Here is a 27606-nt window from a genome sequence, read left to right as displayed (position 1 = left end):
ATAAAGATTAGAAATACATTGAGATTTAGCTTTTTAAAAAAGGAAAATGTTTTCTGGATGAACTAATGTTATATTAACAATAATTTAGATATATCTTGTTATACTTAATGGTAATTCTTAATTGTTTTATGTGCTTTATGCTATACACTTGGAATTGCTATTTTTTTTATATTAGTTTTCATATTTGATATATAATAATGATTTAAATCATATTAAATTGGTTACTAAATTGATTTAAATTAAAAATAAAACAAATATTATTAAAATATTATTATTTAGAATGTCAAGGGTGTTTTTTATTTGATGGCACATCACCCTATAATAAAAGCTGTTAGATAATAATAAAATTATGAGTACTTGAAAGAAGGACCATATGGCCATCAACCATTAATGTCCTTCATATCAATGACTACACTTGGCATGGATCTCAATTATACTACTATTTTGTTTTAAAATTTAGTTTATATTAGTTTTTATTAAGAAAACATAATATTTTATTATTAAAAGAGTTGTAAAATGGAAGTGAGTGAAAAAATTATGAACTTTTTTCCTATAAATAGGGAAGGTTTTGCATGGACTCCTTCCAACTTCATAGCACTCAACACCACCATGGCTATCTCTAACAACAAACCTTCTTTCCTAATTCCTCAGCTTGTCTTTGTGACCATGTTGTTGATCATGTTCCCCAGTGAGGTGAATTCAGCAGAGTCATTATCTTTTAGCTTTACCAAGTTTGGTCCTGACCAAAAAGATCTTATCTTCCAAGGTGATGCCACTTCTACAAACAATGTCTTACAACTCACTAAGTTAGACAATGAAGGAAACCCTGTGTCTGGTAGTGTGGGAAGAGTCTTATACTCTGGACCATTTCACCTTTGGGAAAACTCTGCGGCACTCTCAAGCTTTGAAACTACTTTCACCATTCAAATCTCAACACCTTACACTTCTCCTCCAGCTGATGGCTTTGCCTTCTTCCTTGCACCACACGACACAGTCATCCCTCCAAATTCTGGGGGCAGTCTCCTTGGACTCTTTTCTGACTTAAACGCTTTCAAAAACTCCTCCACCACCTCTCAAAACCAAACCCTTTTTGATGTCAAAGCTGCATCAAACAAAGTTGTTGCTGTCGAATTTGACACCTACCCTAATGAAAACGTTGGCGATCCAAGATACAGACACATTGGAATCGATGTGAACTCTATCAGGTCCAAGGCAACTGCTAGGTGGGAGTGGTACAATGGGAAAACGGCCTCTGCACGCATCAGCTATAACTCTGCCTCTAAAAAACTAACTGTTGCTACTTTTTATCCTGGGATTAAAGCTTTGACTCTCTCGCATGATGTTGACTTACATGCAGAGCTTCCTGAATGGGTTAGAGTAGGGTTTTCTGCTTCAACTGGAGAACAAAAAGAAAGAAACACCATTCTCTCATGGTCTTTCAAATCAAGCTTGGAGAAAAACGAGGTGAATGAGGAGAAAGAAGACATTTATATTACAAGCGTTGTGTGATCATATATACATGGATCAATGACGTTCTATTTTATAAGCATGTAATGTATGTATGATGATTCAATAATCGCAAGTACGGTGTAGTACTTGTATATGTTGTTTATGTACGTGTCAGTTTTTCTTGTTTTATGTACACATATATAAAAGTAAATAATATTAAGAAAAAACCATGTATGAGTTTGTTTTGTTTGTTATGAACTCCATAAACATGCTTAGGAAGCAAAATATTCAAATGTAAAAATGTCAATCTTAAATGTTTCATGAACAAGAAACATGGGTGTTCAAAGACATAAGTGTCTGAAGTGAAATTTTGTTTAGTATTTTGGCATCACACTCGTACAAGTTTCTATTCCAGTTTTATTTCCCTTTTAATTTTAAAGTCTTTTCTTCGGTTTTTTCACTGAAGTAATGCAATTTTGTTTGCAAATTATGATTTTAACTAAATATTTTTTTTATAAAAATAAATAAGTTGTATACATAACTTTAAATTCAGTATAAAATAATATAATTAAATTCGTTTAAGGGTGATATCCATAAGATAATACTTTCATTTAAAGTTGTCCATATAATATACCACTCACTCATTTTTATAAAAAAAATATTTTACTCAAAATTTTAATTTACGAAAATAATACACTACTTTCGTGAAAAATCCTTTCCTTATGTATTTTCCTGGAAAAACTCTTTTATATCAGACATCTCATACACTTATTTTGTTATTGATTTTTTTTTATTCATATATATTCAATAGGTTTAATATGAAATTTGTATCTTCTCATTTGGTTAAAAATGAGGGTGTAGCAATATATAAGAAGAATCAATGAAATAATTGGGTGGTCATAAAGTTAATTAGGTCAATGTGTACGTGTTTATGAGATTTAGTTTTGCTTTGAAGAGATGGAAATGGAAGCGACTAAAATAAAGTTTTTGAATTTTACTAATTTTTGAAATAAAGTAATATAATGTATATTTTAAGAATTATGGCACTTTAGTATTTAAATATAAAGATAAAATCAACTTTCCTTTTAGTTTTAGTTTTTTGTAATGCGTTATATAGGCACTTTTTGTTTAGGAAAACAAATGTAACTTGATAATAATTATAGTAAAATGAGTTTTTAATAACGGTTAATATTTTTTAATGATAACTTCACTTGAAGAAAGCAATATTAGATGAATTAGATTTAAAAAAAAATCTATTTTAGTGAAATGTTATTAGAGTTTATTAAACTAATTTTAATAATACGTAAAAGATTTAAAATTTATTTATAAGCTGAAAACATAAATTTATTTATTTTTATTATATAAAGTCTTTACCTCACTTTAATTGACACTAGATTAAAAAGGTTAAAATAAAAAGGCTATTATATCAGTCGACTCTAATAAATTGAATTTTTTTCTAAAAATAATATGTTTAAGTAATTAGAGTGTGTTTTTTTTTTCTCGAAAGAAAGTGTCAATTAGAGTATAAATTATTTACGAAAAATATATAAAAAAAATCTAACTTTCGCTCCTTTTCAATTCTTGGCTGAAATAAGTCGATCCCAGAATTTAAATTAAGCAAAGTTCCAAATTCCAACTCATTTAGGTGAAACCCTAATTCTAACTCAAAATTTCTTATATCAACCCTATATCCCTTGGTTCTAACATTTGAAGCAAGGTTGAGGCTTTTTTCAAAACTAGAAAATATCAAATCAAGAAGTTATTGTTATGTTTTCGAAGAAACATTTTGAAGCATTGAAGGTTTTGATTTTTTTTTTTTAAAAATTAAAAATAATTACTTTTTTATTTATGCGGGTCAATTCGCTTCGCCCACTATTGGACGTCTCCATTGTCATCCCTATAATTAATTCATAATTATAAATGTAAGATTAAATATAATTATAAATGTAAGATCCCTATAATTAATTCATAATTATAAATGTAAGATTAAATATAATTATAAATGTAAGATTAAATGTGTTTTTTTTATAAAAGAGATAATTGTATGTTGACTTATGTACTATCAATAGAGAAGTCGATATCCTGTTAAATATTTCGGTCTTTCACTCAAATAGATTAACATCTTAAATATGATTAATGTCGATGAATTGTAATTACCTATTTAATTCATGATTTGAAACACATGAATCTACATATGTCTAGTTTAATCTTCTAAATTGAACACAATAAATAGATAAATATTTAGAGATAAAAGGCGATGAACACTTTGCTTTAAACATTTACTTTTGATATAAAATCAAATCTGACTTAAATACTTAATACAGAACATTCAGACTAGTAAATTATAAGATAATATGTTATAGAATTATAATCTATTAAATAAAAGTTATTATTCGTACACAGTTATGAAATAATTTATTCATATTAAAAGAATATAAGAAGAGAAACTAAAGAGTATGAAATATAAGTTAAATGTATATGGAGATGAATGTGACAGTAGAAGGAAGTTAATGGTGTAGGTGTACTGAGAGTTTGCATCAAAACCTAACTTCTACTGTTGTCCTAATATGCAATTAATTCTAGACCCAAGCTATATGCTATCTGCCACATGTTACTATTAGGATACTATTTAATATCAATATCACAATTATTTTCTAAATTATTATTAAATATGTCAAAAGTTTATTTTTATTGGAAAAATATGTTTAAGAAGAGTTTTAAATTATTTATCACACACGTATACAAATTTATTTGTAAAATTTCCCTTCGGAATACATTAAACATAAAAAAGTTAAAAAATTAAAATTTTAAAATAGCGTACTTAAAAGAGTGTTTAAACATTATTATAAATTGTTAAAAAACCATTTATTAAATATTGAATATAAGATAAAAATTACTTCCACCTAATAAAAGAAGTAAAAACTAACTCAATACTTACCCACATATAAAATTAATTTATGCACTAGTTTAAAATATTGAAAAATAATATAAAATAATTTTTATATATTATTTTATTATAATATAATTTTGTAATATAAACAAAAAAATATTAATTATAATTTTTTTTTTAATATTTTAAACATTTTTATATAAAAAATATTTTATTTTATGTAAAATAATTAGAGTTAAATATAAAAACAAAAATATTAATATAATATATTTTAAAAATATTTTAAAGTTTTTTATATAATATCAGTTGGACCTGCCAAGAACAAAATAATTTTTATATTCCAAATTTTGTTTATCATTCTCTTGGCTCTGTTTGCATTTGCTGTCCCTCACTGGATCTAGCAGAAGGTGGTATTAAAGGTCCTTACTATGATAGATGAAAAAACAAAGAAGAAAGCAATAGAGGCGGCTGCAGATATCTATGGTTGGTGTTTGCTTATAGTTTCATTTTCCTTCTGCCACAGAAACTATATTTCCTGGTCATTGAAAACCTTTTCTTTTTGTGCCTTGGAGGCATATCAATCTGTTTAACTTGTTGTTCATTTGAACAATAAGGGTTGATTCGATTGCTGCAGATGAGAAGGAACAGAAGTTAACAGTGGTTAGCGAAATGGATGCAGTGGCGGTGGTGAAGAAGCTGAAGAAAGTAGAAGAAAGTAGAGAAGGTAGATATAATATCAGTTGGACCTGCCAAGGAAGAGAAGAAAGAAGAAAAGAAAGAGGAAGAAAAGAATGAAGAGAAGCCAGAACAGAAACAGGAAGAGAAAAATAAAAGCAATACACATCATCCAAATTTTCAAATTCTTTCCCCTCCTTTAACATGTCCCGATATAGATACTAAGCTGCAAATTCTTCGTATAATTTATGAATAATGAATTTTTTTATCCGTTCGAAGTATCTTTTTGACTTTAATAATATCTATGCCTTCTGCTCGTACTTATAAATTGTACAACGAGTGTGTAGAAGGCAAAAATAATGGTATAGGGAAAATCATCTTCCATTCATTGTGGATCACTTTCTATCAGCCAGTGGAAGCATGGTTCAAAAGGGGCTAAGGGTGTCCATCCTTCCGCTTAAAGAATGAGGGAAGACAAAAAAATGGCTTTCAAATCTTTCTTCTGAGAGGTTCATAACTCAAAACTTTGATAAGTAGAGCATTTTAGTTAATTGTGTACTGAATCATTTGGTTAGCTTTGGCTGTACATTTGGTTAGTCCACTAAATTTTATGACAGTTCTAACATGAAAGTCTGCAACCATTTAGGTAGTTACTATCATTTGCCAAACAAAATCACTTAAAATAACAAAAAACGAGCGACTGTTTCAATAATTTTTATGTCCTCTGTATCTGTCTGCAACGAACGAAGTACCACCACAGTATATTGTACTTTCTGACATACCCCCAACATGTGAGCAAATAGTGAAAAGACCAGAATGGCTCGACATAGTTGGAGACTAGTGATACAACTACAACCGAAGATTGATATTCTGTGGTGAGCAAAACAATATCATGAGAAATATAAGACTGAACAATAAATAAATAAAGAGCGGGGGAAGTAGAATAAGAGGTTTTATGTGAAACAATAGAACGTTGTTCTGTGTGAATAGTAAATTCCACCTTATGATTAGTAATACTGTAATAAGCATAGTCCACGTTATAAACATCATCATGAATCACTCAAATGTCTTTCAATGCTTAAAATATGCCAACAACGAACTTAGTTGCGCTGGGAAAGAGACAGATATCCAATGAACTTGACCATATCAGCCAGTGAATGGAATTCTCATCTACACAATCGCATCAGGTCCTTCAAATCTAAAATAACAGGATATCTGTTAGAATGCTTAATACAAGGAGCTATTTTTGATTTGGGTCATGCTGTTGTGGCACTTGATTTTAAAGTTTAAAAGGCAACTTTATAGAGAAATTCCAGAGAAATTTTATAACTATCTATATTTGGACTCGTGCTTGATTATTTTTATTAATTCCCATACTCATTAGCCATATTATTCCAGTATTTTTAAAGTTTGATTTCTTGGATGAGAAAAATAATAGTTTCAACGATTTTGCTGTGCCGGGACGTGAAATGAAACATTCAATTTTATTCAGTCTCCTTCTCAGTATAGGAATGACACACGGTATGTAAAATTAGGCTATTGTAACTAGTCAATTCAATGAGGAATAAGAAATACACTTATAAACCATATTACAAAGATCAAGGGGAAAAACACAATGCTGAATAGGCTTAGCCGACAGACCAAAGAATGAAACTGTGACGAATGAAGATACACAAGCCCCTGGATGACGAATGAAGACACTTAGTTCAGGATTCTGACTCGCCAATCCCATCCAACAGAAAACCCAGAAACAACAACCCTATGAGGCTGTATAATGTACACACTTACGTTCAACACTTATCCTGTTTCATGTTTAACTGCAAGAACAATGTTATAATATTGTGAGTAGTTTTAAAAATAAATCTAATACTAGTTAAAATATATGGTGGGAGATGGGTGAAAAAAGAGCGTTATGGGTGAGTCAAGAAAGTTTGGGAAAGACTTGTGAGTTGACACTGTCTTTTCCCAACACCTTGCCCTAACATTTGACCATTCTCACCCTGCGAAAGACCTAATAATAGCAAAATTGATTATTAGACTTTTACAACATGCAAAACAATTGGTCATGCTCAAAATATTTGCCCCACCACAAGTATGATTAGGCTTTCCAGGAGATAGCTAATAACGATATCTGCATATTGCATATTGATTATGTTGATAAATATTGAAGTGTGTCAAAAAGAAGAATGTAGAACAAATAAAACTAAATATTGGACGCTTCTGTGCATGTCCCTTTGTTTAGTATCTCCTAGATATACCAAAACAAAACACAATTTGTCTCAAAAACTTCCTAAAAAACTTAAGCATTTTACAAAGATCACCAACCTCTCTCACTCCTAACCCTTTTCCAATGAGCCAACACCTCTCCCCTGCACAGTTCAATCACGTTAGGAGAATCCAAATTTGAATATAGATTGAGAAAATTAAGAAGAAAACAAAAATCACCACGGAAACAACCAAATAAACGACAAAATTAAGCAAGAGTATATGAAAAAAACAAATCGATCCTTGCGGAACGCAATCGAAGTAATCGAAACACACAAAGGAAACACGGTTTATAGAGAAATCGGTTCGGTGGTGGACCAAAGGTAGAAGAAACTTCAAAACTCATTCTGAAAGTGTTTGGCAGTACGATGGTGCGGTGTGGCGGTGCGGTGCGGTGAGAATTTAAAGAGAAATTATGTGTTTAGAGGGAAATGGAGAAATCAGGGGTATTCTGAGGAAATTACGAGTTTCCTTTAAAATCAATTTTTTTTAGTGTGAAATCCATTTCGCGATAAAGGGTAAAATATTAAAAATATATTTAGTCTTAAATATTTTAAAAAAATAATTAATAAATATAAATGAGGCAATAAAGATTCGAAATACATAAAGTTTTAGCTTTCTAAGAAAATTAAAATATTTTTTGGAAGAATAACGATAATTTAGCTATATCTTGTTATATTTAATGGCAATTCTTAATTCTTTTCTGTGTTTTATGATATACACTTGAAATTACTATTCTTTTTATATTAGTTTTCATATTTGATATATAATAATGACTTAAATCACAATAAAATTGGTTACTGAACTATTAATATATGATAAACTCGGATTAGATAAAATATAATAAAAACTGTTTGATAATAATAAAATTATGAGTACTTGAAAGAAGGACCATATGGCCATCATACAATTAATGTCCTTTATATCAAATGACACTTGGCATGGATCTCAATTATACTACTATTTTATTTTAAAATTTAGTTTATATTAATTTTTATTGACATAATATTTTATCATTAAAAGAGTTGCAAAATGGAAGTGAGTGAAAAAAAGTATAACTTTTTCCCTATAAATAGGGAAGGTTTTGCATGGACTTATCAAGATTCCAACTTCATAGCATTCAACACCACCATGGCTATCTCTACCAACAAACCTTCTTTCCTAATTCCTCTGCTTGTCTTTGTGACCATGTTTTTTATCATGTTCCCCAGTAAGGTGAATTCAGCACAGTCATTATCTTTTAACTTTACCAAGTTTGATCTTGACCAAAAAGATCTTATCTTCCAAGGTGATGCCACTTCTACAAACAATGTCTTACAACTCACTAAGTTAGACAGTGGAGGAAACCCTGTGGGTGCTAGTGTGGGAAGAGTGTTATTCTCTGCACCATTTCATCTTTGGGAAAACTCTATGGCAGTGTCAAGCTTTGAAACTAATCTCACCATTCAAATCTCAACACCTCACCCTTATTATGCAGCTGATGGCTTTGCCTTCTTCCTTGCACCACATGACACTGTCATCCCTCCAAATTCTTGGGGCAAATTCCTTGGACTCTACTCAAACGTTTTCAGAAACTCCCCCACCTCTGAAAACCAAAGCTTTGGTGATGTCAATACTGACTCAAGAGTTGTTGCTGTCGAATTTGACACCTTCCCTAATGCCAATATTGATCCAAATTACAGACACATTGGAATCGATGTGAACTCTATTAAGTCCAAGGAAACTGCTAGGTGGGAGTGGCAAAATGGGAAAACGGCCACTGCACGCATCAGCTATAACTCTGCCTCTAAAAAACTAACTGTTACTACGTTTTATCCTGGGATGGAAGTTGTGACTCTCTCCCATGATGTTGACTTACATGCAGAGCTTCCTGAATGGGTTAGAGTAGGGTTATCTGCTTCAACTGGAGAGGAGAAACAAAAAAATACCATTATCTCATGGTCTTTCACTTCAAGCTTGAAGAACAACGAGGTGAAGGAGCCGAAAGAAGACATGTATATTGCAAACGTTGTGTGATCATATACATGGATCAATGACGTTCTATCTTATATAAGCAATAAATAAATGTATGATGCACTCAATAATAATCACAAGTACGTACGGTGTAGTACTTGTATGTTGTTTATGTACGTGTTCGTTTTTCTTTGTTTTGTTTGTTATTTATGAACTCCATAAACACTCTTAGGAAATAATTACCTTCAAAGCAAAATATTAGAACGTAAAAATGTCAATCTTAAATGTTTCATGGACAAGAAATATGGCTGTTCAAAGACATAAATACTCATTTAAGTGTTTGAAGTGTAGATAATATTTTTTTTTTACTATTTTAGCATCACACTCGTACAAGTTTCTATTCTAATTTTATTCCTCTTACTTTTAAAGCCTTTTCTTTGGTTTTCGCACTAAGTGCAATTGTTTTGTCCCAAATTATGATTTTGACTAAAAATATTTATTTTATAAAAATGATAAGTCTTATTTCACGTAAAATAATACAATTAAAATCGTATGAAGGATATTAATAATATAATTAAAGTCGTATATAAGGATATTTATGAGATACAACTTTCATTTTAAAATCATCCACATAAAATACGAAATATCTGTTTTCGAGAAAAAACTTTTTTTCACCTACAACTGTAATTTATGAAAAAAAAATAAGACTACTTTCGTAAAAAACTTTTTTTTATGTAAGTTTATGAAAAAAAAAAATTTATATCAGATATCTCATACGCTTATTTTATAATTGATTTTTTTATTCATATATATCCAATGGATAATAATACATTGATAATCTAATTTTAATACAATTACATTACAAATTTTAATACTATTATTTTAATATTTTTTTCATATCATTTAATTATAAATTTATTATTTTTAAATTCATCACATAACTCCAAGAATGTTCAAAACATCATTTTCCATATCCAATAGGTCTAGTATGAAATCTATATCTTCTCATTTGGTTAAAAATGAAATCTGTATCTTCTCATTTGGTTAAAAATGAGGGTGTGGCAATATATACGAAGAATCAATGAAATAATTGGATAGTCATAGTTACGTAATTAAGTCAATGTGTAATGTGTATGTGTCTATGAGACTTAGTTTTACTTTGAGGACAGGGGAATGGAAGCGACTAAAATAAGGTTTTTGAGTTTTACTAATTTTTTAAATAAAGTATAATGTATATCTTAAGAGTTAATTAAAGTAACATCATATAAAAATTTAATGGAATTAAATGCAACTTTATTCTTTTAAATTAGTGCAAACACAGGTGTAATAACGCATGTGCATCTACATTTTTTGGTTTTTGATCGGAGTTTTTTTTTTCGTTTTTACCAAAATGGTCCGTTTAAAAAAAATTACAAATTTAGGCAAGTCGTGCTAATTTGACACAACTTCATATACACAAATCGTTTCAATTTGACACCACTCTTCTATGTCATACTAAAGTCGTGCCAACTTGACACGACTTCTGCCCTGTCATACTGAAATCGTGTCAACTTGGCAAGACTTTTGTCACTTCATAATTTTTTTTAAAAATTTTATTATTTATATATTGAATAGTAAGTTATGTAATGTTAAAAATTAATTTGATACATAATTTTCTAAGAGTGTTAGTTTTAAGGAACAAAAAATTGGATATATAATTATTTTTAAATTATTTAATTATTTCAAAATAATTACAAATTATTTATATTATTTGAATTATTTAAAATTTATATAATTATTTTTAAATTATTTAATTATTTCAAAATAATTACAGTACTTATACCTTTTTATATTTTAATATAAATGACGTTAAAAAAATAAACAGGTTTAAAAAATGGATTATTTGAATTGTGATAAAAAAAATTATTACTTCAGAAAAAAAAAATGAATAATTGTGATACACAATTATCCAATTTTTTGTTCCTTAAAACTAACACTCTTAGAAAATTATGTATCAAATTAATTTTTAACATTACATAACTTACTACCCAATATATAAACAATAAAATTTTTAAAAAAAATTATGACGTGGCAGAAGTCGTGCCAAGTTGGCACGACTTCATTATGAAGTGGCAGAGTCGTGTCAAATTGGGACGAGTTGTACATATGAAGTCGTGCCAAATTGACATGACTTGCATAAATTTGTAATTTTTTTTTAAACGGACCCCATTTTGGTAAAAATAAAAAAAAAACCCATCATGGTCAAAAACCCACATTTTTTATTTTTATAATTATTATAGATGTATTTGTATTTATTAAAATTAACTATAAATTTATAATAATAAAATAATTTAATAATAAATTAAATGTTACGAAATAGATAATTTATTGAATTTTTTCATGAAATTAAAAAAGAAGAAGGAAAAAGCAGCACTTGTTGACTACACTTTCATGTATTACAAAAACTAGTCTAATAACAAAAATGTTATGAATTAAGAGACACACAAAAAAGTATAGAATGTAAAGAATACACAACTATATTGTTTCTTCTGAGTTGTCACGTTTTTCCTTTTCATCATGTGCACTCATATGCTCACTATCAAGAAAAGTTGTGGTTGATTAAAGATGTAACATTGAGAATGAACAAAAATGCATAAGAGACTAAACTTGATGGAAGAGGCCCAAGCCCATGATAGAAAAAGTCCAAGCCCAAGCCCAAATAGAAGTTCAAGCTTCAGCTCAAGCCCAACAAATAGAAGATATGGGCCAACTAAGCATCATTGGATGTCTTTCTTTTGTAATTACTTTTGAGTATTTTTAGTAGAACATAAAGGGAGATGTAGATATAAATATAAGAGGTGCAAATGTATAAAGCTAAGCCACACCTTCCATGTGACATAAAAAGAATGTGTAGGTGTAGATTTAGGAGGTGCCAAAAAAAAAGAAACCAAGTCACACTTTCCTTGTGACTAGGAATTGGCTCCAAATTCAAATGCTTCCCTCCATTTTCTTTTGAATTTCCAGCCCTCTAAACACTATAAATAAGAGGGCTTGACTCATGTATTTGCAAGACTATTTTGAGTAATGAAATGCTACCCAAGTGCCATTCAAATTACTCCCTTGCCAAATTCTCTCTAGAATTAGGTTTTTAGTCTTCAATCTTCACCCTCAAATGGAGATGGCCGAACCACTCCAACTTTCACTACTCCTCATGCACCTTCAAGGCACCCACACTTCCTAGGAAGGCCTTGTTCCACTCTCCTCCACCAAGCTTCCGCACCCATCATCATCAAAATCCAAGAAGAGCTCATAGGAATGCCATCAAAACTTCTCATGGAGAGTGACTTTAGTCTTCTCTAACCCAGAGAGATGAACCAATGTTTGCTGCGATTTCCTTCACGGTCTCCACGACTTTCTTTCTCCTAGTATTTTCAATCTTTTGTTTTTTTTCTCTCTTTCTCTTCCAACCTTTTCCAATCCTTCATATAGATTTAACTACCCTTTCTTTTTCATACCGGTCACATCTCACACATGCCAAAGAAACTAACTTCACCAATAACTTTTTTTAAAAAAAAAATGTTTTAGATTCATAATAGTTGTTTATTTAATAACCTAAAAAAGTGACAAAAATGTCCTTAATAAAATAGTAAAATGAAATATTATTAATATAAAGATAAAATCAAAAAAAATAATTGTGTTAAAAAAGCGGTTATAAAAACAATCTCAATATAGATTCAAAAGACTGTTATGCTCTATCTCTGAACTCCTCTTATTTTATTTAAATCCAAAAAAATTGTTTTGTAACTACTCCATCAATTATTTTTTATAATTATTTTATCCTTAACATAATTATCATGTCTCATCCATAAATTCCAATGCACAAAGATCATTTATGTTGTAGGTTACCTTATACTTTGAACATGTTTTCAATCATTCACAATTTTGGCAAAAAATAAAAATCGAACCCTCAAGGAAATAAAATAAATCACCGCAGATTAAAGAACATAGTTATATTCTATACAAAAAAAATACAATTTATATTATTATAAAAAGGAAGCAAAGAGGGTAAAAGAAAGAAACTCTGAGAAACAAAATTTAAGGGAAAAGAACCTTCGTGTTGTACATATTAACGTTGGCCTTGAGGGGTGCGTTTGGTGACGGTATGATTGACAAAGATGATGAACTCCTTGATGATGTGGTGGTGGAAGTAGCCGAAGTGTTCTTCATTGTCGGAAGCGTTCTCACGAATCATGGGATCGCACGAATCATGGGATCATAATCTTCACCTGTGCATCTAAGCACCAACAATGTTTTGTGATTTTCATTGTTTTCTCTCTGACTCTAGATTTTCTTTCTCTCACTCTCTGTGAAAAAAATCAGTAAAAGTTCAAAGAGAATGAAAGAGAAAAACAAATTTACAAAGAAAAGAGATGGGAGATAAGGGATGAATAAATATAATGATAAATAATATATAATCATAAAAAGTGTAAGAAGGAAGTTGGGTAGAGTGAAGAAGAGAATGTGCACACCTAAGAAGAATGAAAAAGTTCTTTTTGTTGAAAGCATGAAACTTTCTTCTTCTTCTTTCCTGCATCATTACACACAATTACACTTTTGGGGAGAAAGATTCCCTTCTTAGATCTAACGTGAATTGAGAAAGTTATAGGTTTAATGAAATTGTGGAGAGAGGTTCTTGGATGACTTAAGTGGTTTTTCTGAACCATTGAAGAAGAAAGGGAGAAGAATGGGTTTGAACAAGGTTCCCTTCATATATTCTTTCTCTATCAGAAATTGAACAAATATTCTCTCCCTATATGTAACTGATTTTGAAAATAAACCATCTTATTCAATTCAAAACTGCCCATTCACCTCTCCTTTAATTCAAAACCGCTCATTCACCTCTCTTTCAATTCAAAACTGTCCATATCAAATATTTTAGAAAAAAATGACAAAATGCCCATAATATATTAATAAAATTAAATATTGATATAAGGATAAAAAAAAAAAGAGAAGTTAAAGAGGGGAATCACTAGGTATAAATATTAAGAAGAAATCAACTTTCATTTTAATTTTAGTTTTTTGTTGTTTAGAGTGTAAATAGTTCTTTTACGAAAAATATATATTAAAAAAACTAACTTTCGCTCCTTTCCAATTTTTGGTTGAAATAAGTCGATCCCAGAATCTCAATTGAAGCAAAGTTCCGAATTCCCAACTCATTCGGATGAATCCCTAATCCTAATTAACTTAATCCGCTAAATCTGTAATCCTTAACTGAAGTTTATTCTCTGTTGCTCAAAATTCCTTGTCTGAACCCTAGATCCCTTGGCTGTAAAATTTGAAGCAAGGTTCAGGGTTTTTTCAAAACTCTAGAATATATAAAATCACAAAGTTACTGTCATGTCTTCCAAGAAACATTTCGAAGCACTAAAGGTTTTAATTCAGCCTCCTCTGGTTCGAAAATAGTGTTGCAATTTATTCCTGCAAGTCTGGTTAGATCATTTTTTTTCGGGCTCTCTGGTTAGTTGATGATTATAAATGTAAGATTAAATGTGTTTTTATAAAGTAGATAATTGTATGTTTCACTTTACCGATAGTTCGAACGCCAGATGCCAAGATGTCTTGGTTTTTCTCGATCTTTGACTTTTTGATCTTTCACTCAAATAAATTAATGTATTATATATGATTAATGATAGATAAATCGTAATCGTCTTTTTAAATCATGATTAGAGATAAATAGATTTATAAAGGTCTAGTTTAATATTTTCTATGGGTAAACATTCACATATTAAAGGTAATGAACATTTTACTTTAAACATATATTTTTATTATAGAATCATTCGTCGAAATGTAATTGCATGTACCTTATCGAAGCCTAGACAACAAAATATAACAACCTAAAAGATCTTGTATAAAGAATATCCAACCTTGTAAGAATAACTTCCAACTCTAGTATTTTAATTTAAATGTTTTCCGACAATAACATGTTCGATTGAGCATAAGATTATCATTGTTGTGATTAATAGTTAAAAATATGGTATTCAAGGATTGTTATTAGTTGTTGATAAGAAAATAAATACTATTAATTGTTACTTATTCAAGTAGTATTCTAGTAAAATATTCCCTCCATTTTATTTTAATTGACGTGTAAGGTTTTTTCGTAAGAAAATAGTTATTTCTAGATAAGCGGGAAAAGGGAACACATTAAGAAAAATGTTTTCTCATTTTGTTGGAGGTGAAAATAAGGAACAATAGCATCTAAGCAAGTATAAATGTTGATGGACCAAATTTTTGTTATTAGATTAAAAGTTTCAATGATGGTTGATGGTTAAAGTGTAACTCTTTTTTATTTAAGAATATAATATTTTAAGTATCATAATTTGATTATGACTTAATCATCGGTATCTCTTATAAGATAATGTATGCATCTTGCAATAATATTTCTTTCAATGATTACCTCACTAAGAATCAAATCCTTCGAATGTGAATTAATCTACTCGACATTTTCCATTGAACAATGTTATGGGATAATTAATGCAACTAAAAACAATTTTTTCAAAATCCAATTTAAATTAGATTAATTACTATTTGAATAAACTTTTCAAAATTACATTTAAAAGTATTTGAATTGGTGTGACTTTGGCTTGATCTGACCAAATACAGCCTAATGTGGGCTCGGTCTGATCAAACTCAATAAAACTTGAGTTCGTCTTGATCCAATCTAACTTGAGCTCGAGTTAAACCGACCATGCATGAGTAGAATTCAACTTGGCTCAACATGGACCTAGATTAATTCAAACTTTCATGTACTCAAGTTAATTTGGCTCAACATGAACCCAAGTGACTTAGCTAGACATGGACTCAATGACAAAGCATGACATTAACCCAACCAAATTGATCCCTCGTGGACTAGACCTGGTAAGCCTGAGTTGACCATGACCCGGGCTTACATGGAACTACCCCAAATCAACCAAATGTGGAGTTGGGAAAACTCAGACTAACATGGACTTGGGTTGTCTTGATTCAACGTGGACATTAGTCCATTCAACTTGATGTGGATCTAGGTTGACTCGACCCGATGTGGGCATGACCTGAGTCGAATCGATGTGGACACGATTCGGCTCAACTCGATGTGACATAACCCAACTTAACCTATCCAAACTTAACTCTACTTGGGTCCAACTTATCTCAGTTCTACTTGGGCTCGACTAAACTTGACCTGATATGTATTTAGTTGACTTGGTCTAACTTGGGATTGACCTAACCTAGTCATAACTTAACTTAGTTCGACTAGGAATTAACCCAACTCATAGTCCTAACCTAACTTGGTTCAACTTGGGATCAAGTCGACTTGGCCAAAGGTGGGTCTACCCCCTCCTCAGCCTGACGTGCACCTAGGTCGACTCATCCTGATGTTGATCTGAATTGTCATGACCCAAGAAGGATCAAGGTCAATTCAGTCTCACACGGATGTTGGTTTATTCATCCCAACACAAACTCAAGTTGTCTTGGTCAAACATGGACTCAGGTAGACTTGGCCTATTGGGGACTTAAGCTGAGTTGGTCATACATGAACCCGGGTCGTCTTGGTCCAATGTGAATCTGGATCTACTTAATGCAATGTTGACTTCAAATTGGACTCAACCAGGCTTTACCTGACCAAGGTCGTATCGTGTTGGCCTAACTTGGGACCATTCGAATTTGTTCAACTTGAACTCGAGTCACTTGACTTAACATAGGCCTACCCAAACTCGGCTTGACGATACCCAACTTGACCTTAGCTCAACCAAACCTCCTTAACATGGTCATTGGCCAACATAACTTGACTTGGACCTATCGACCCAATTTAGACTAGCTTGACTTAGGTTGATCCTTCTTAAGGTTGGTTCGTACTTAGCGTGACTTAAGGTTGGGCTCAACCAAGCTTAACCTAGCTTGACTTGGGTCTAGCTTGCCCAACCTAATCTGGGTTTGACCTACCTAGCTTGACTTTGGTGTGGCTTGGTCCAACTTGTTCTAGACTCGATCCAATCCAACCATGCATGACTTGTGTCCATCCAACCTGACCTTCCATAGGTTGGGTCGAACCTGACCTTGCATATTCTTAGAACATATATATTAATTAATTTTAATTTTTTGATTTAAACTTGCTTAGACTACGTTCAGAGTTTCTTTATTTTTATTTTTCTTGATATGAGTTTGGTCTAATCCTATATTTTTGTTGTTTTTTCTTTTTTAATTTTATGTTATTTTTTTATGTATGACACATGTTTCCTAACCTGGATTTTATTAGAAAAAAATAACTTAAAATTGATATCAAATTGAATATGGATTTTAAATCTCATCTAATTATTTGGATTTTTATCAATAGAAATGCAAAAGTATTATTTTAAAAAAATATAAATATAAATTTAATTTCCATCTAACTATTTAGATTAAGATTAGATTTTGATTAGATTTTGGATTGGAATTTTAAAAATTCAATTCATGACATATGATTTAACACTAAACCCTCTTATGAAAAACACAATTTTTTTGTTATTAGGTAGTAACATACACTCAAATTCAGGACTCAAATATCGTACTTAGCTCAACATAAAACATATAATAAATATATAAATTGATATATTTTTAGATTATTAATTAATTGCATATTTAATGAAATATAAAAGATTTCAATGAATTTTATCAAAAAAATTATTCTTAAGAAATATGTAACAATTTTAAATTATTTTGAATTTAAAAATGATTTTAAAAAAATATCAATTTTAAAAATGGGTATGAAACTAATTTTTAAGCATCCAAACTGTTTTATTTTTAAAATGTGAGTTTGGATTTAAAATCTAATTTAATTATTTATATTTAGATATAAAAAATTCAAACTAATTTTTTTAGAAAATATGAATTCAGATTTAATTCCAACCCTATTATTTAAATTTAGATTGAATTTTCAATCCATACCCAGACTAAGAAATACCATAGAAAATACCAGTAGAATATTGAAGAAAGATGTTAGTGTTGAACACAGAACAGTGCACTATAAGATTTGCAATTTTTGTCAGAAGCTGGGAATGTAAAGCATGTGTAAAGTTGCATATATATACATGTATCACCTTCTCACAAGGTCGGTGGAGATATTCAAAGGTCAAAACCTTCCCATTTAATTATAATTATGGTGCTTAAAAAGTTCTACTGTTTGTTACTTTGCTTGTAGGGAAGAACAAATTTCTATTTAATTTCCCTTTTAAAGGAAGAGATTCCTACTTTTAAATCTCACTATAACTTGGAACCACTCAATGTGAATCTCACTTTATAATGCCTTTACCATTTATGCATATGCACAAGTTTATTTAATAGGAGACTTAATCTCTAATACAAGAACAGCTCAGGTTATTAAAACTCAAGCTTTAAGTTTCATAAAAAAATATATCTGTTATTAGTTTTCTAAATGTTAACTTGTATATAAGTTAATGTTATTTGAGAATATTTTTTAAAAATTTTGTGTATCTCAGTCTTTTCTTTTTCACTTAGTGTGATGATAACAAGACAAAAGAATAGTGGGGTGAATGCATTTTTAAGAGTAAGCACAATCACAGGAATAATATTATAGATGTAAGACAATTGTGGATTGAAGGTGCAAAGTGACATGCTTTTCTTCACAGAAGTGTTCATCTAACTTGTTACTAGAATTACATTTGTCTTGATGAGTAAACCTTGAGTTGGTGCCTCATTGGCATTGCTATAAAAGAATTCTTAATTTAAAGTGATGGATTAGCATGAATTTCATTCAATATGGCCACTTATCATACATGCTTGTTTTGGATGACAACTAAGTGCTCATAATAAATGTACCTAATAAAAAAATTATTCATTCTCATTCTGTTTCCACATATTTGGCTTTTAAAAGCATAACTCATGTGTTCCCTGACGTGATCAAATTCTTTTTCTTTACGTACAAAAATATAACAAGTGACTATGTGAAAGGTAGAAAGGAAATGAAATGAAAAGAAATTATTAGATCTTTTTTTCTGATAGTTTTCTCCACTCATAGAACACTGATTTGGACTCCATGGTTCAGAAAATTTTAACTGATAGAAAGAAAAATTCACCTGGCAAGTAACACACTTCATCACGTCAACATTTGTCCTTTGTGTGCTATTGAGTTGCGCCATGCTGGCCAACAGTTTTGCATTTAAAGTGTCCATCTTTTGGATGTAGCACACACAGACACACCCACAAATAAAAGAAGATATCCACAACCGCACGCCTTACTTGTATTACAAAGGCCACAAGTTTTTCAACCCTTCATTACCCTTTTCCTTCTTTTCACTCACATCTTCCTCTTCACAATGGAGGCTCAGGTATTGTTTTTCATGTTCAATTGTCTGCAATATTTTTCTCTCTCCCTCTCTCTTAGTTTTTATTCCACATGCACATGTTGAATTTATATGTATGATTTAACTCGAGTATTTGATCCAAATTTTGTTTATCATTCTCTTGCCTCTGTCTGCATTTGCTGTCCCTCACTGGATCTAGCAGAAGGTGGTATTAAAGGTCCTTACTATGATAGATGAAAAAACAAAGAAGAAAGCAATAGAGGCGGCTGCAGATATCTATGGTTGGTGTTTGCTTATAGTTTCATTTTCCTTCTGCCACAGAAACTATATTTCCTGGTCATTGAAAACCTTTTCTTTTTGTGCCTTGGATGCATATTAATTTGTTTAACTATTGTTCATTTGAACAATAGGGGTTGATTCGATTGCTGCAGATGTGAAAGAACAGAAGTTAACAGTGGTTGGCGAAATGGATGCAGTGGCGGTGGTGAAGAAGCTGAAGAAAGTAGGGAAGGTAGATATAATATCAGTTGGACCTGCCAAGGAAGAAAAGAAAGAAGAAAAGAAAGAGGAAAAGAAAGAGGAAAAGAATGAAGAGAAGCCAGAAGAGAAACAGGAAGAGAAAAAATAAAAGCAATACACATCATCCAAATTTTCAAATTCTTTCCCCTCCTTTAACATATCCCGATATAGATACTAAGCTGCAAATTGTTCGTATAATTTATGAATAATGAAAAAATTTCTCCGTTCGAAGTATCTTTTTGACTTTGATGATATCTATGCCTTCTGCTCGTACTTATAAATTGTACCAAGAGTGTGTAGAAGGCAAAAAAAAATGGTATAGGGAAAATCATCTTCCATTCATTGTGGATCACTTTCTATCAGCCAAAAGGGGCTAAGGGTGTCCATTCCTCCGCTTAAAGAATGAGTGAAGACAAAAAAATGGCTTTCAAATCTTTCTTCTGAAAGGTTGATAACTCAAAACACACAAGGTTCTTTGATAAGGAGAGCACTTTAGTTAATTATGTACTGAATCATTTGGTTAGCTTTGGCTGTACATATGGTCAAGTACGTCACAAAAGTCCACTAAATTTTATGACTGTTCTAACATGAAAGGCTGCAACCATTTAGCTAGTTACTATCATTTGCCAGACAAAATTACATAAAATAACACAAAAGAATAGAGACTGTTTCAATAATTTTTATGTCCTCTGTATATGTCTGCAACAAGTACCACCACAGTATATTGTACTTACTGACATTATGCCCAACATGTGAGCAAATAGTGAAAAACCCAGAATGGCTCAACATAGTTGGAGACTAGTGATACAACTACAACCGAAGATTGATATTCTGTGGTGAGCAAAACAAAACCACGAGAAATATAATACTGAACAATAAATAAAGTGCGGGGGAAGTAGAATAAGAGGTTTTATGTGAAACAATAGAACGTTGTTCTGTGTGAATAGTAAATTCCACCTTAAGATTAGTAATACTGTAATAAGCATGGTCCACGTTATAAACATCATCATGAATCACTCAAATGTCTTTCAATGCTTAAAATATGCCAACAACGAACTTAGGCATGACTCTTGCGCAGAGAAAGTGACAGATATCCAATGAACTGACTATATTAGCCAGTGAATGGAATTCTCATCTACACACTCGCATCAGCTCCTTCAAATTTAAAATAACAGGATATCTGTTAGAATGCTTAATACAAGGAGCTATTTTTGATTTGGGTCATGCTGTTGTGGCCACTTGATTTCAAAGTTTAAAATGCAACTATCTATACTTGGACATGTTTGATTATTTTTATTAATTCCCATACTCACTAGCCATATTATTCCAGTGTTTTTAAAGTTTGATTTCTTGGATGAGAAAAATAACAGTTTCAACGATTTTGCTCGGTGGCTGGACGTGAAATGAAACATTCAATTTTATTCAGTCTCATTCTCAGTATAGGAATGACACACGGTATGTAATATTAGGCTATTGTAACTAGTCAATTCAATGAGGGGTAAAAAATACAAGTATAAACCATATTACAAATATCAAGGGGAAAAACACAATGCTGAATAGGCTTAGCTGACAGACCAAAGAAGCAACAGCCGTCTTCATCATTACATGTAGATACACAAGCCCCTGGATGACGAATGTAGACACTTAGTTCAGGATTCTGACTCGCCAATCCCATCCAACCAACAGAAAACCCAGAAACAACAACCCTATGAGGCTCTATAATCAGCGCGGGAACTTGAATGATGAATGTACACACTTACGTTCGACATTTATCCTGTATGATGGTTTAACTGCAAGAACAATGTTAAAATATTGTGAGTAGTTTTAAAAATCAATCTAATACTAGTTAAAATATATGGTGAGAGATGGGTGAAAAAAGAGCGTTAGGGGTGAGTCAAGATAGTTTAGGAAAGACTTGAAAGTTGACAGTGAAAAGTGTACATGAAAAATTGCATCAACGTGTTTTATGTAAGAAACACTAGGCAAAATAAATCGGAGAAAAATTAAGCCAAAATCTGTTTGTAGGAGAATGAAGTGGAACCCTCGTTAAATAATTGAATCTGAATAAGTGATTCCTACATTAGAAAAACTTTCTAACTAACAAAAATGAAAATTGTTGCACAGCAAAAGCAAATGTAATTGGTTGTAAAAAATAAAAGCAGCCCTGACTACCACTTTGAAAAATAGCATTTGATAAGTGCCAATAATTAGTAAATTTACATGAGAAGAATGTTCACTTTTGGGTTTAATTGTGTTTAAGATAGCAATCGCCCCTAATTTAAGAATTATTGAATCCAAATATATGTTTGAGTCATGAAACAAATGAAGTCATTTAATCCTATTTTGTATAAATTTCGGGTAATAAAGGATTGGAAAAGAAAGGATTGGAAGATACATGAAAGGAAGCATTAGAAGACAGAAAAGAGGAGTTTTGAGACTGAAATTCTCAAACCAGAACTAGCTTAAGCGAGAATTATGCTGAAAAACTCTCACTCTCTGAACACTTCTCGCTTGAGTGAGCCTAACTTCGCCTGAGCATTCCAAAAGGGAAGCCATGTACATTATCTTCAATGCTACTTATTATACAGACAATATAGTATGTTTTAGGCCAAGAAGTGTTGTTATCTACCACAAAGTTATAAACTTTAATACGTCTAACAGCATAGGCTTTTGCAATAAAAAGATCTCAAGCAACGTGAATATAGTAGCACTATTGCGTGACGACGCCCTTACTGTTGGAGTGCTCCCACTGCACGATGACAGAATATGCCTATCATGTATGAAAACAAAATATCAAGCCAAAAAACGAACCATGACAATAACCTGACAATAAAAGAGGATAAGCTTTCAAATCTTCGGCTGGAATGTGGCAGCAAACTGAATGGCTGTCTTCGAAGCCACAGAAAAGCAACCAGCTTAAGCATGAGTATGGAAATCAAGTTAAATAATTGCTGCATCTCTGACCATTGGCAATATTTTAAGCTGCTGTTGCTTGCTCTGGATTTGTGGAAATCATGAACCAGGAAAATTAGTCTTACACCTCCAAAAGTTAAAATGATAATTTAACATTAAATAATAAATGAAACTCAAAATCAAGAATTAGAGATATCAATTTCAGCTTATAATTCAGTGAAAATGAAAACTCTTTCAACAATCAAAAGAAAGGGATGTAACGGATGATTTATTATCGAAAGAGTTTAAAGGCATACACTGACAGAGTGTAAAACAGGTTTACATTTTTACATTGTCAACCACTCACAAATCACCACCATTGGTACATTTTTTAAGGTAATTATTGTAAAAGCCAACAAACTTGCTATACATGTTAGTTTGTGACTAGCTGACAGTGTAAAACTATTTTACACAGTCAATGCATAGTGTTTTTTCTCCTACTGGGAAAGTCATATTATAAACTATATGAATGACATGATTTTACCTGAACAGAACGCTGTTATCTTTACAAGTGATAAATTCAAACAAGCAGGAAGATGGCTTAAAATCTAATACAATTAAACCATTTATTTCTTCTTTTTCAGGGGTAATGGGGGTGCATATATTCCTTCCAAAAGCAGAGGAGCCAAATAGTGTACCTAATTAAGCAATCAACTGTCAAGCATCCAGATTAAAAAGGCTTTATGCACTTTACAAGTTTTAAATAGAAACAGCAAAAGCCACAGAATTAGTTCACAACACCAGTTATAATTTAAATTACTTGAGCTCAAGGCTACTACCAAAAGTACATGATGTTTACACCATATAGAAACAAAGACAATTTAAACACCTTAGTCCTGGTAGTAAATAAGCTCTTTGACAAATGCAGGCAGATATTAGCAAAAAGAAGCATAGCCTAAAATTGATAAAGAAATATTAATAATATGGTATGAAAAAATGAGCATACAGGTTCAGAAGTCAGTTACTGGGTGTAGAAATAAGTGAAGTATATCTATACATACATATATACATATAAGTGGAGGGGGATGCATACTTCATTTATCCAGCTTCTAATCAGCTGAACACGCAGCAGATCATGGGTCTCAGTTATCCAGATCTAAAGTTGATGCCTCATTTGTACCCTTCGTATCTCGAATGTATGTGGGTATACTTCCTCTTCTCTGTCATCTGTCTTATCACTTCATGAGCATCAGCAGTCTTTCCAGCATTCCGTAAACTACTCACTAAAGAATCATAGACAACCGAGTTTGGACTACAACCTTTGGTTTCCATTTCCTTGAGCATTGAACATGCTTCATCAAATTTTCCTGCCACGCATAATCCCCGAATTATGGAATTGTATGTAAAAACATTTGGAACTTGTTCTCTAGAAATCATATCTTGATACATTTCGAGGGCTTTCTCAAGCTCACCAGCCACTACATATCCTGTTATCATTACAGTGTAAGCCACCACATCTGGGATGCATCCATTCTTTATCATTTCATCAAAAAAATACTTGCAAGCATCCAGATTTCCAGCTCTGCTGAGTCCATCTATCAATGTAGTGAAATGAAGCACAGTTGGATCTATACCCATTTCTCTCATGTGATTTAAGAGATTGAGAGCTGCAAGCGGTTTGTCCCCTTTGCCAAGAACATGAAGAAGAATATTGAAGGTATGAAAATCTGGAGAAAATCCATTTCTACCCATCTCATCAAACAGTCTTTGGAATTGATCCAACTTTCCAAGTCTGTACTTGGCATACATGACAATATTGTAAGTTAAAATATCTGAAGAAAATCCATCAAGCAACAACTGCTGATAAACCCACTCAATCAACTTGTACTGCTTTAAAACAAGAAGACCATGTAGGATAGCATTGTAGGAGTGCTTAAAAGGCCTAAAGTTAAACGTCTTCGATTTTATGAACCTCTCCACCAATTTCTTAGCCAATCCTGCCTCACCACAAGTACGAATCAAGATATTGAAAGTTCGAGCCGTAGCAGGAAGCCCTTTCTCAATCATTTCATCAACCAATCTCCACAATGCCTTAAATTCCTCACACTCCGCATATATATTCATAATTAAGTGATATGCATTCACAGTGTGCCGGTAACCCTCTTGCTGACTACACCACACAAAAAACTTGTATGCCAGCTTTGCACACCTAGTTTTATTCTCAGAATTTATGATCTTCAAAATTCCAAAGAGAACCTCCCTCACAAGAAGCCCTGATGGCTTTACATGCAACTCACCCAAAACCAACCTCGCATCAAGACCGGGACCGTCTTGCCGGAGAACCTCAAGGACCCTCTTAGCATCTAACTTCACATTTTCTAAGAACCCTTTTCTAAGTGAAAACTGCTTTTGGTTATAACCCCAGTCCTCGTTTAAACGGAGCGTTACATCCACAGTAGAATCACAATTTAATCCTAGTTTTTTCAAAGGCTCATCAATGCATTCAAATCCATCACCATCAAACGGATGGCTACATAATCTCCGCAAAATAATCAAAGAATGGGAAAATTTGTGGACCATCTTTGGACCTAAAAGGAAATGGGTTATTGAATTCATGGTTCGAATTCGAACCCATCATCTCTGAGAAATGAGCAACAACTGCGATTTGGCCGATGGTAGAATGGAGTTTCTTTGCAGTGGAAGCTTCCAGAAGCCCAGTGTGCTAACGAGTGGATGGATATTCATTGAATCGAAAACCAAGTTCCGTGAAATGGATAGAATCTAAAAGAGCAACTAGAAAAACGTGAAGGGGCAAAACAACGTACCGTGTTGGACGATTTTTTGAAGTATTGGTCGAAACAATGTTGGGGATGTCTAGAATGGGTGCGAAGTGAAGTGAAAATAAGGTTGTTAAGAAAACAAAAAATGGCGACTCTGAAAAACCCTAACACGGTTGTGCAAGTAAAAAGAAAAATGTTTACTCGTAACCATAGTTTCATTAACGTTATTTTTAAAATTCAATTGGGTTTGGGCTTTTCTTTTTTCTTTTAGTTATACTAAAATAGAGAAAACTAATAAAATATTTATGGATAAAGATTTTTTAGTCAAATCGTTTTTATTTTTTATAAATTCATAAATTGATACATAAAGATAAAATATATGATTGTTATTATTTAATCTATTATGATTATTTTAAGGATAAAGTATATGATTCTTAGTATTTAATCTGTTGTGATACTCTTATGAAGATAAAAAATATGATTGTTACTATTTAAATTTGTTGTGATATTATTTTTAAGATAAAATATATAATAGTTATTATTTAGATGTGTTGCGATATTATTTAGATGAAAAACTTTATAAATAGAGGATGAGTGCAAAAAGCAAAGGAAAATATTATTCTATGTAATGCACACAATAGAAAGGACAAGAACAAAAGTGTTTTACTTCTTATGCTCAATTTTAACATCGTTGAGTGTTGATCTTGTTGCGCTCTTTTCAAGTAAAGTTATCTATTATTTACTCTTTAATACTAACCCTAGTTTGAGAATTTTTATTAAAATTATATATAATTTTCATATATTTAATTATTAATCTTTAAAATATAAGAAATAGTTGTTACTTTTATTTTAGGGATAAAAAATTTGTTATTAGCATATTAGAAAATAAAATATGTAACTAACAATTCAAACTTATAATATCATAATAAATAAATAAATTGTTATTGATTTATTATAAAATAAATCATGTAACAATATTTCAAATTTATAATCCGTGTAGTATGATCTCTCACATCATAAGTAAATTATTCTTGTTTCTAGATATATAGAGTGTGGTAGTGTAAAAGTGCATGTCTAGAAAAGTTCTGACAAGGAAAAACTTAGTATTTAAGTGCGCGCATTGGTGACCCGCCTCTCTTTCCTTGAATTTTAATACTTTGATGAACAATTTATTTTATTGTTTTGATGAACAATCTTACTGCTTTGATGAAAACTTATATGACGACATTTTTCCACCTGTAATAATGAGGTGGTCCTCGTTGAATAAATTGTGATTACTTAAAATATTCTTGTACTACTTTACAGACAATTTTTCAAATCAGACCAATTTGATAGAATCCTAAAATCATACCAAGTCGGTTAACAACATTTCTACGAGTGGACTAACTTAGCAGAATCCTAAGATCGAACCAAGTTAGTCAACGACATGTCTACGGGTGGACCAACTTGACCGAATTCTAAGATCGGACCAAGTTGGTCAATGTCATTTCTACGAGTGAACTAACTTGATTGAATCCTAAGATCGGACCAAGTGGGCCAACGACATTTCTACGGGTGGTCCAACTTGGCTGAATCCTAAGATAAGACCAATTTGACCAACAACATTTCTACGGGTGGACCAACTTGACCGAATCCTAAGATCAAATCAAGTCGATCAACGACATTTCTACGGGTGGACTGGTCGAAATCCTAAGCTCTAACCAAGTTGGTCAATGATATTTCTACAGATGGATCAATTTGGTCGAATCCTAAACTCTGACCAAGTTGGTCAATGATATTTCTATAGATAAACCAACTTAATCGAATCATAAGATCGGACCAAGTCGACAAACGATATACGGGTAGGCCAACTTGATCGAATTTTAGGATC

At 31.6% G+C, this 27606-nt stretch overlaps 4 protein-coding genes and 2 long non-coding RNA genes across 15 annotated transcripts; 4 read left to right on the top strand and 2 right to left on the bottom strand.

The window, feature by feature from the left end:
- The first annotated feature begins 586 nt into the window (after positions 1-586).
- LOC137828885 (flt3 receptor-interacting lectin-like) lies at positions 587-1698 on the top strand. The gene has a single exon (XM_068635630.1). The coding sequence runs from the start codon at positions 610-612 to the stop codon at positions 1507-1509; it is 900 nt and encodes a 299-aa protein (XP_068491731.1). The 5' UTR covers positions 587-609; the 3' UTR covers positions 1510-1698.
- Positions 1699-4684: 2986 nt separating this feature from the next.
- Positions 4685-5358, top strand: LOC137828339 (uncharacterized). Its single transcript, XR_011083861.1, has 2 exons — positions 4685-4822; positions 4954-5358. It is a non-coding gene; the product is annotated as an uncharacterized lncRNA (long non-coding RNA).
- A 1202-nt stretch (positions 5359-6560) lies between these two features.
- LOC137828399 (uncharacterized) lies at positions 6561-7721 on the bottom strand. The gene is made up of 2 exons (XR_011083868.1): positions 7340-7721; positions 6561-6831 (listed from the first exon to the last, which is right to left on the bottom strand). It is a non-coding gene; the product is annotated as an uncharacterized lncRNA (long non-coding RNA).
- Positions 7722-8394: 673 nt separating this feature from the next.
- On the top strand, positions 8395-9404 carry LOC137828384 (flt3 receptor-interacting lectin-like). Its single transcript, XM_068634928.1, has one exon. It carries the CDS (start codon positions 8411-8413, stop codon positions 9293-9295), a length of 885 nt encoding a protein of 294 aa, XP_068491029.1. The 5' UTR covers positions 8395-8410; the 3' UTR covers positions 9296-9404.
- Positions 9405-19416: 10012 nt separating this feature from the next.
- LOC137828974 (heavy metal-associated isoprenylated plant protein 39-like) lies at positions 19417-20298 on the top strand. Its single transcript, XM_068635761.1, has 3 exons — positions 19417-19569; positions 19748-19826; positions 19956-20298. Exons 1-3 carry the CDS (start codon positions 19558-19560, stop codon positions 20171-20173), a joined length of 309 nt encoding a protein of 102 aa, XP_068491862.1. The 5' UTR covers positions 19417-19557; the 3' UTR covers positions 20174-20298.
- Positions 20299-21463: 1165 nt separating this feature from the next.
- Positions 21464-25915, bottom strand: LOC137828208 (pentatricopeptide repeat-containing protein At3g60050-like). Of its 10 annotated transcripts, none has more exons than XM_068634684.1 (4): positions 24050-25892; positions 23501-23654; positions 22888-23061; positions 21464-21854 (listed from the first exon to the last, which is right to left on the bottom strand). In XM_068634684.1, the coding sequence occupies exon 1, from the start codon at positions 25570-25572 to the stop codon at positions 24127-24129; it is 1446 nt and encodes a 481-aa protein (XP_068490785.1). In that variant the 5' UTR covers positions 25573-25892; the 3' UTR covers positions 21464-21854; positions 22888-23061; positions 23501-23654; positions 24050-24126. The 10 variants fall into 10 exon arrangements, with proteins under 10 accessions (XP_068490785.1, XP_068490783.1, XP_068490787.1 ...); XM_068634685.1 differs by lacking the exon at positions 21464-21854 and adding an exon at positions 22581-22813; XM_068634682.1 differs by having other exon boundaries at positions 22888-23654; positions 24050-25915.
- Between the last annotated feature and the right edge of the window lie 1691 nt (positions 25916-27606).

The sequence above is a fragment of the Phaseolus vulgaris genome, chromosome 7 (genome assembly GCF_000499845.2).
Source record: "Phaseolus vulgaris cultivar G19833 chromosome 7, P. vulgaris v2.0, whole genome shotgun sequence".
Classification (NCBI taxonomy): domain Eukaryota; kingdom Viridiplantae; phylum Streptophyta; class Magnoliopsida; order Fabales; family Fabaceae; genus Phaseolus; species Phaseolus vulgaris.
The sequence above is the reverse complement of the archived record's forward strand: the minus strand, read 5'-3'. Positions and strand labels throughout refer to the sequence as shown.

Coding starts and splice junctions, on each gene's coding strand:
- LOC137828885 (XM_068635630.1), top strand. CDS start 610: ATGGCTATCTCTAACAACAAACCTTCTTTCCTAATTCCTCAGCTTGTC.
- LOC137828384 (XM_068634928.1), top strand. CDS start 8,411: ATGGCTATCTCTACCAACAAACCTTCTTTCCTAATTCCTCTGCTTGTC.
- LOC137828974 (XM_068635761.1), top strand. Junction 19,827..19,955: donor GGCGGCTGCAGATATCTATG/GTTGGTGTTTGC, acceptor TTTGAACAATAG/GGGTTGATTCGATTGCTGCA.
- LOC137828208 (XM_068634680.1), bottom strand. CDS start 25,572: ATGAATTCAATAACCCATTTCCTTTTAGGTCCAAAGATGGTCCACAAA.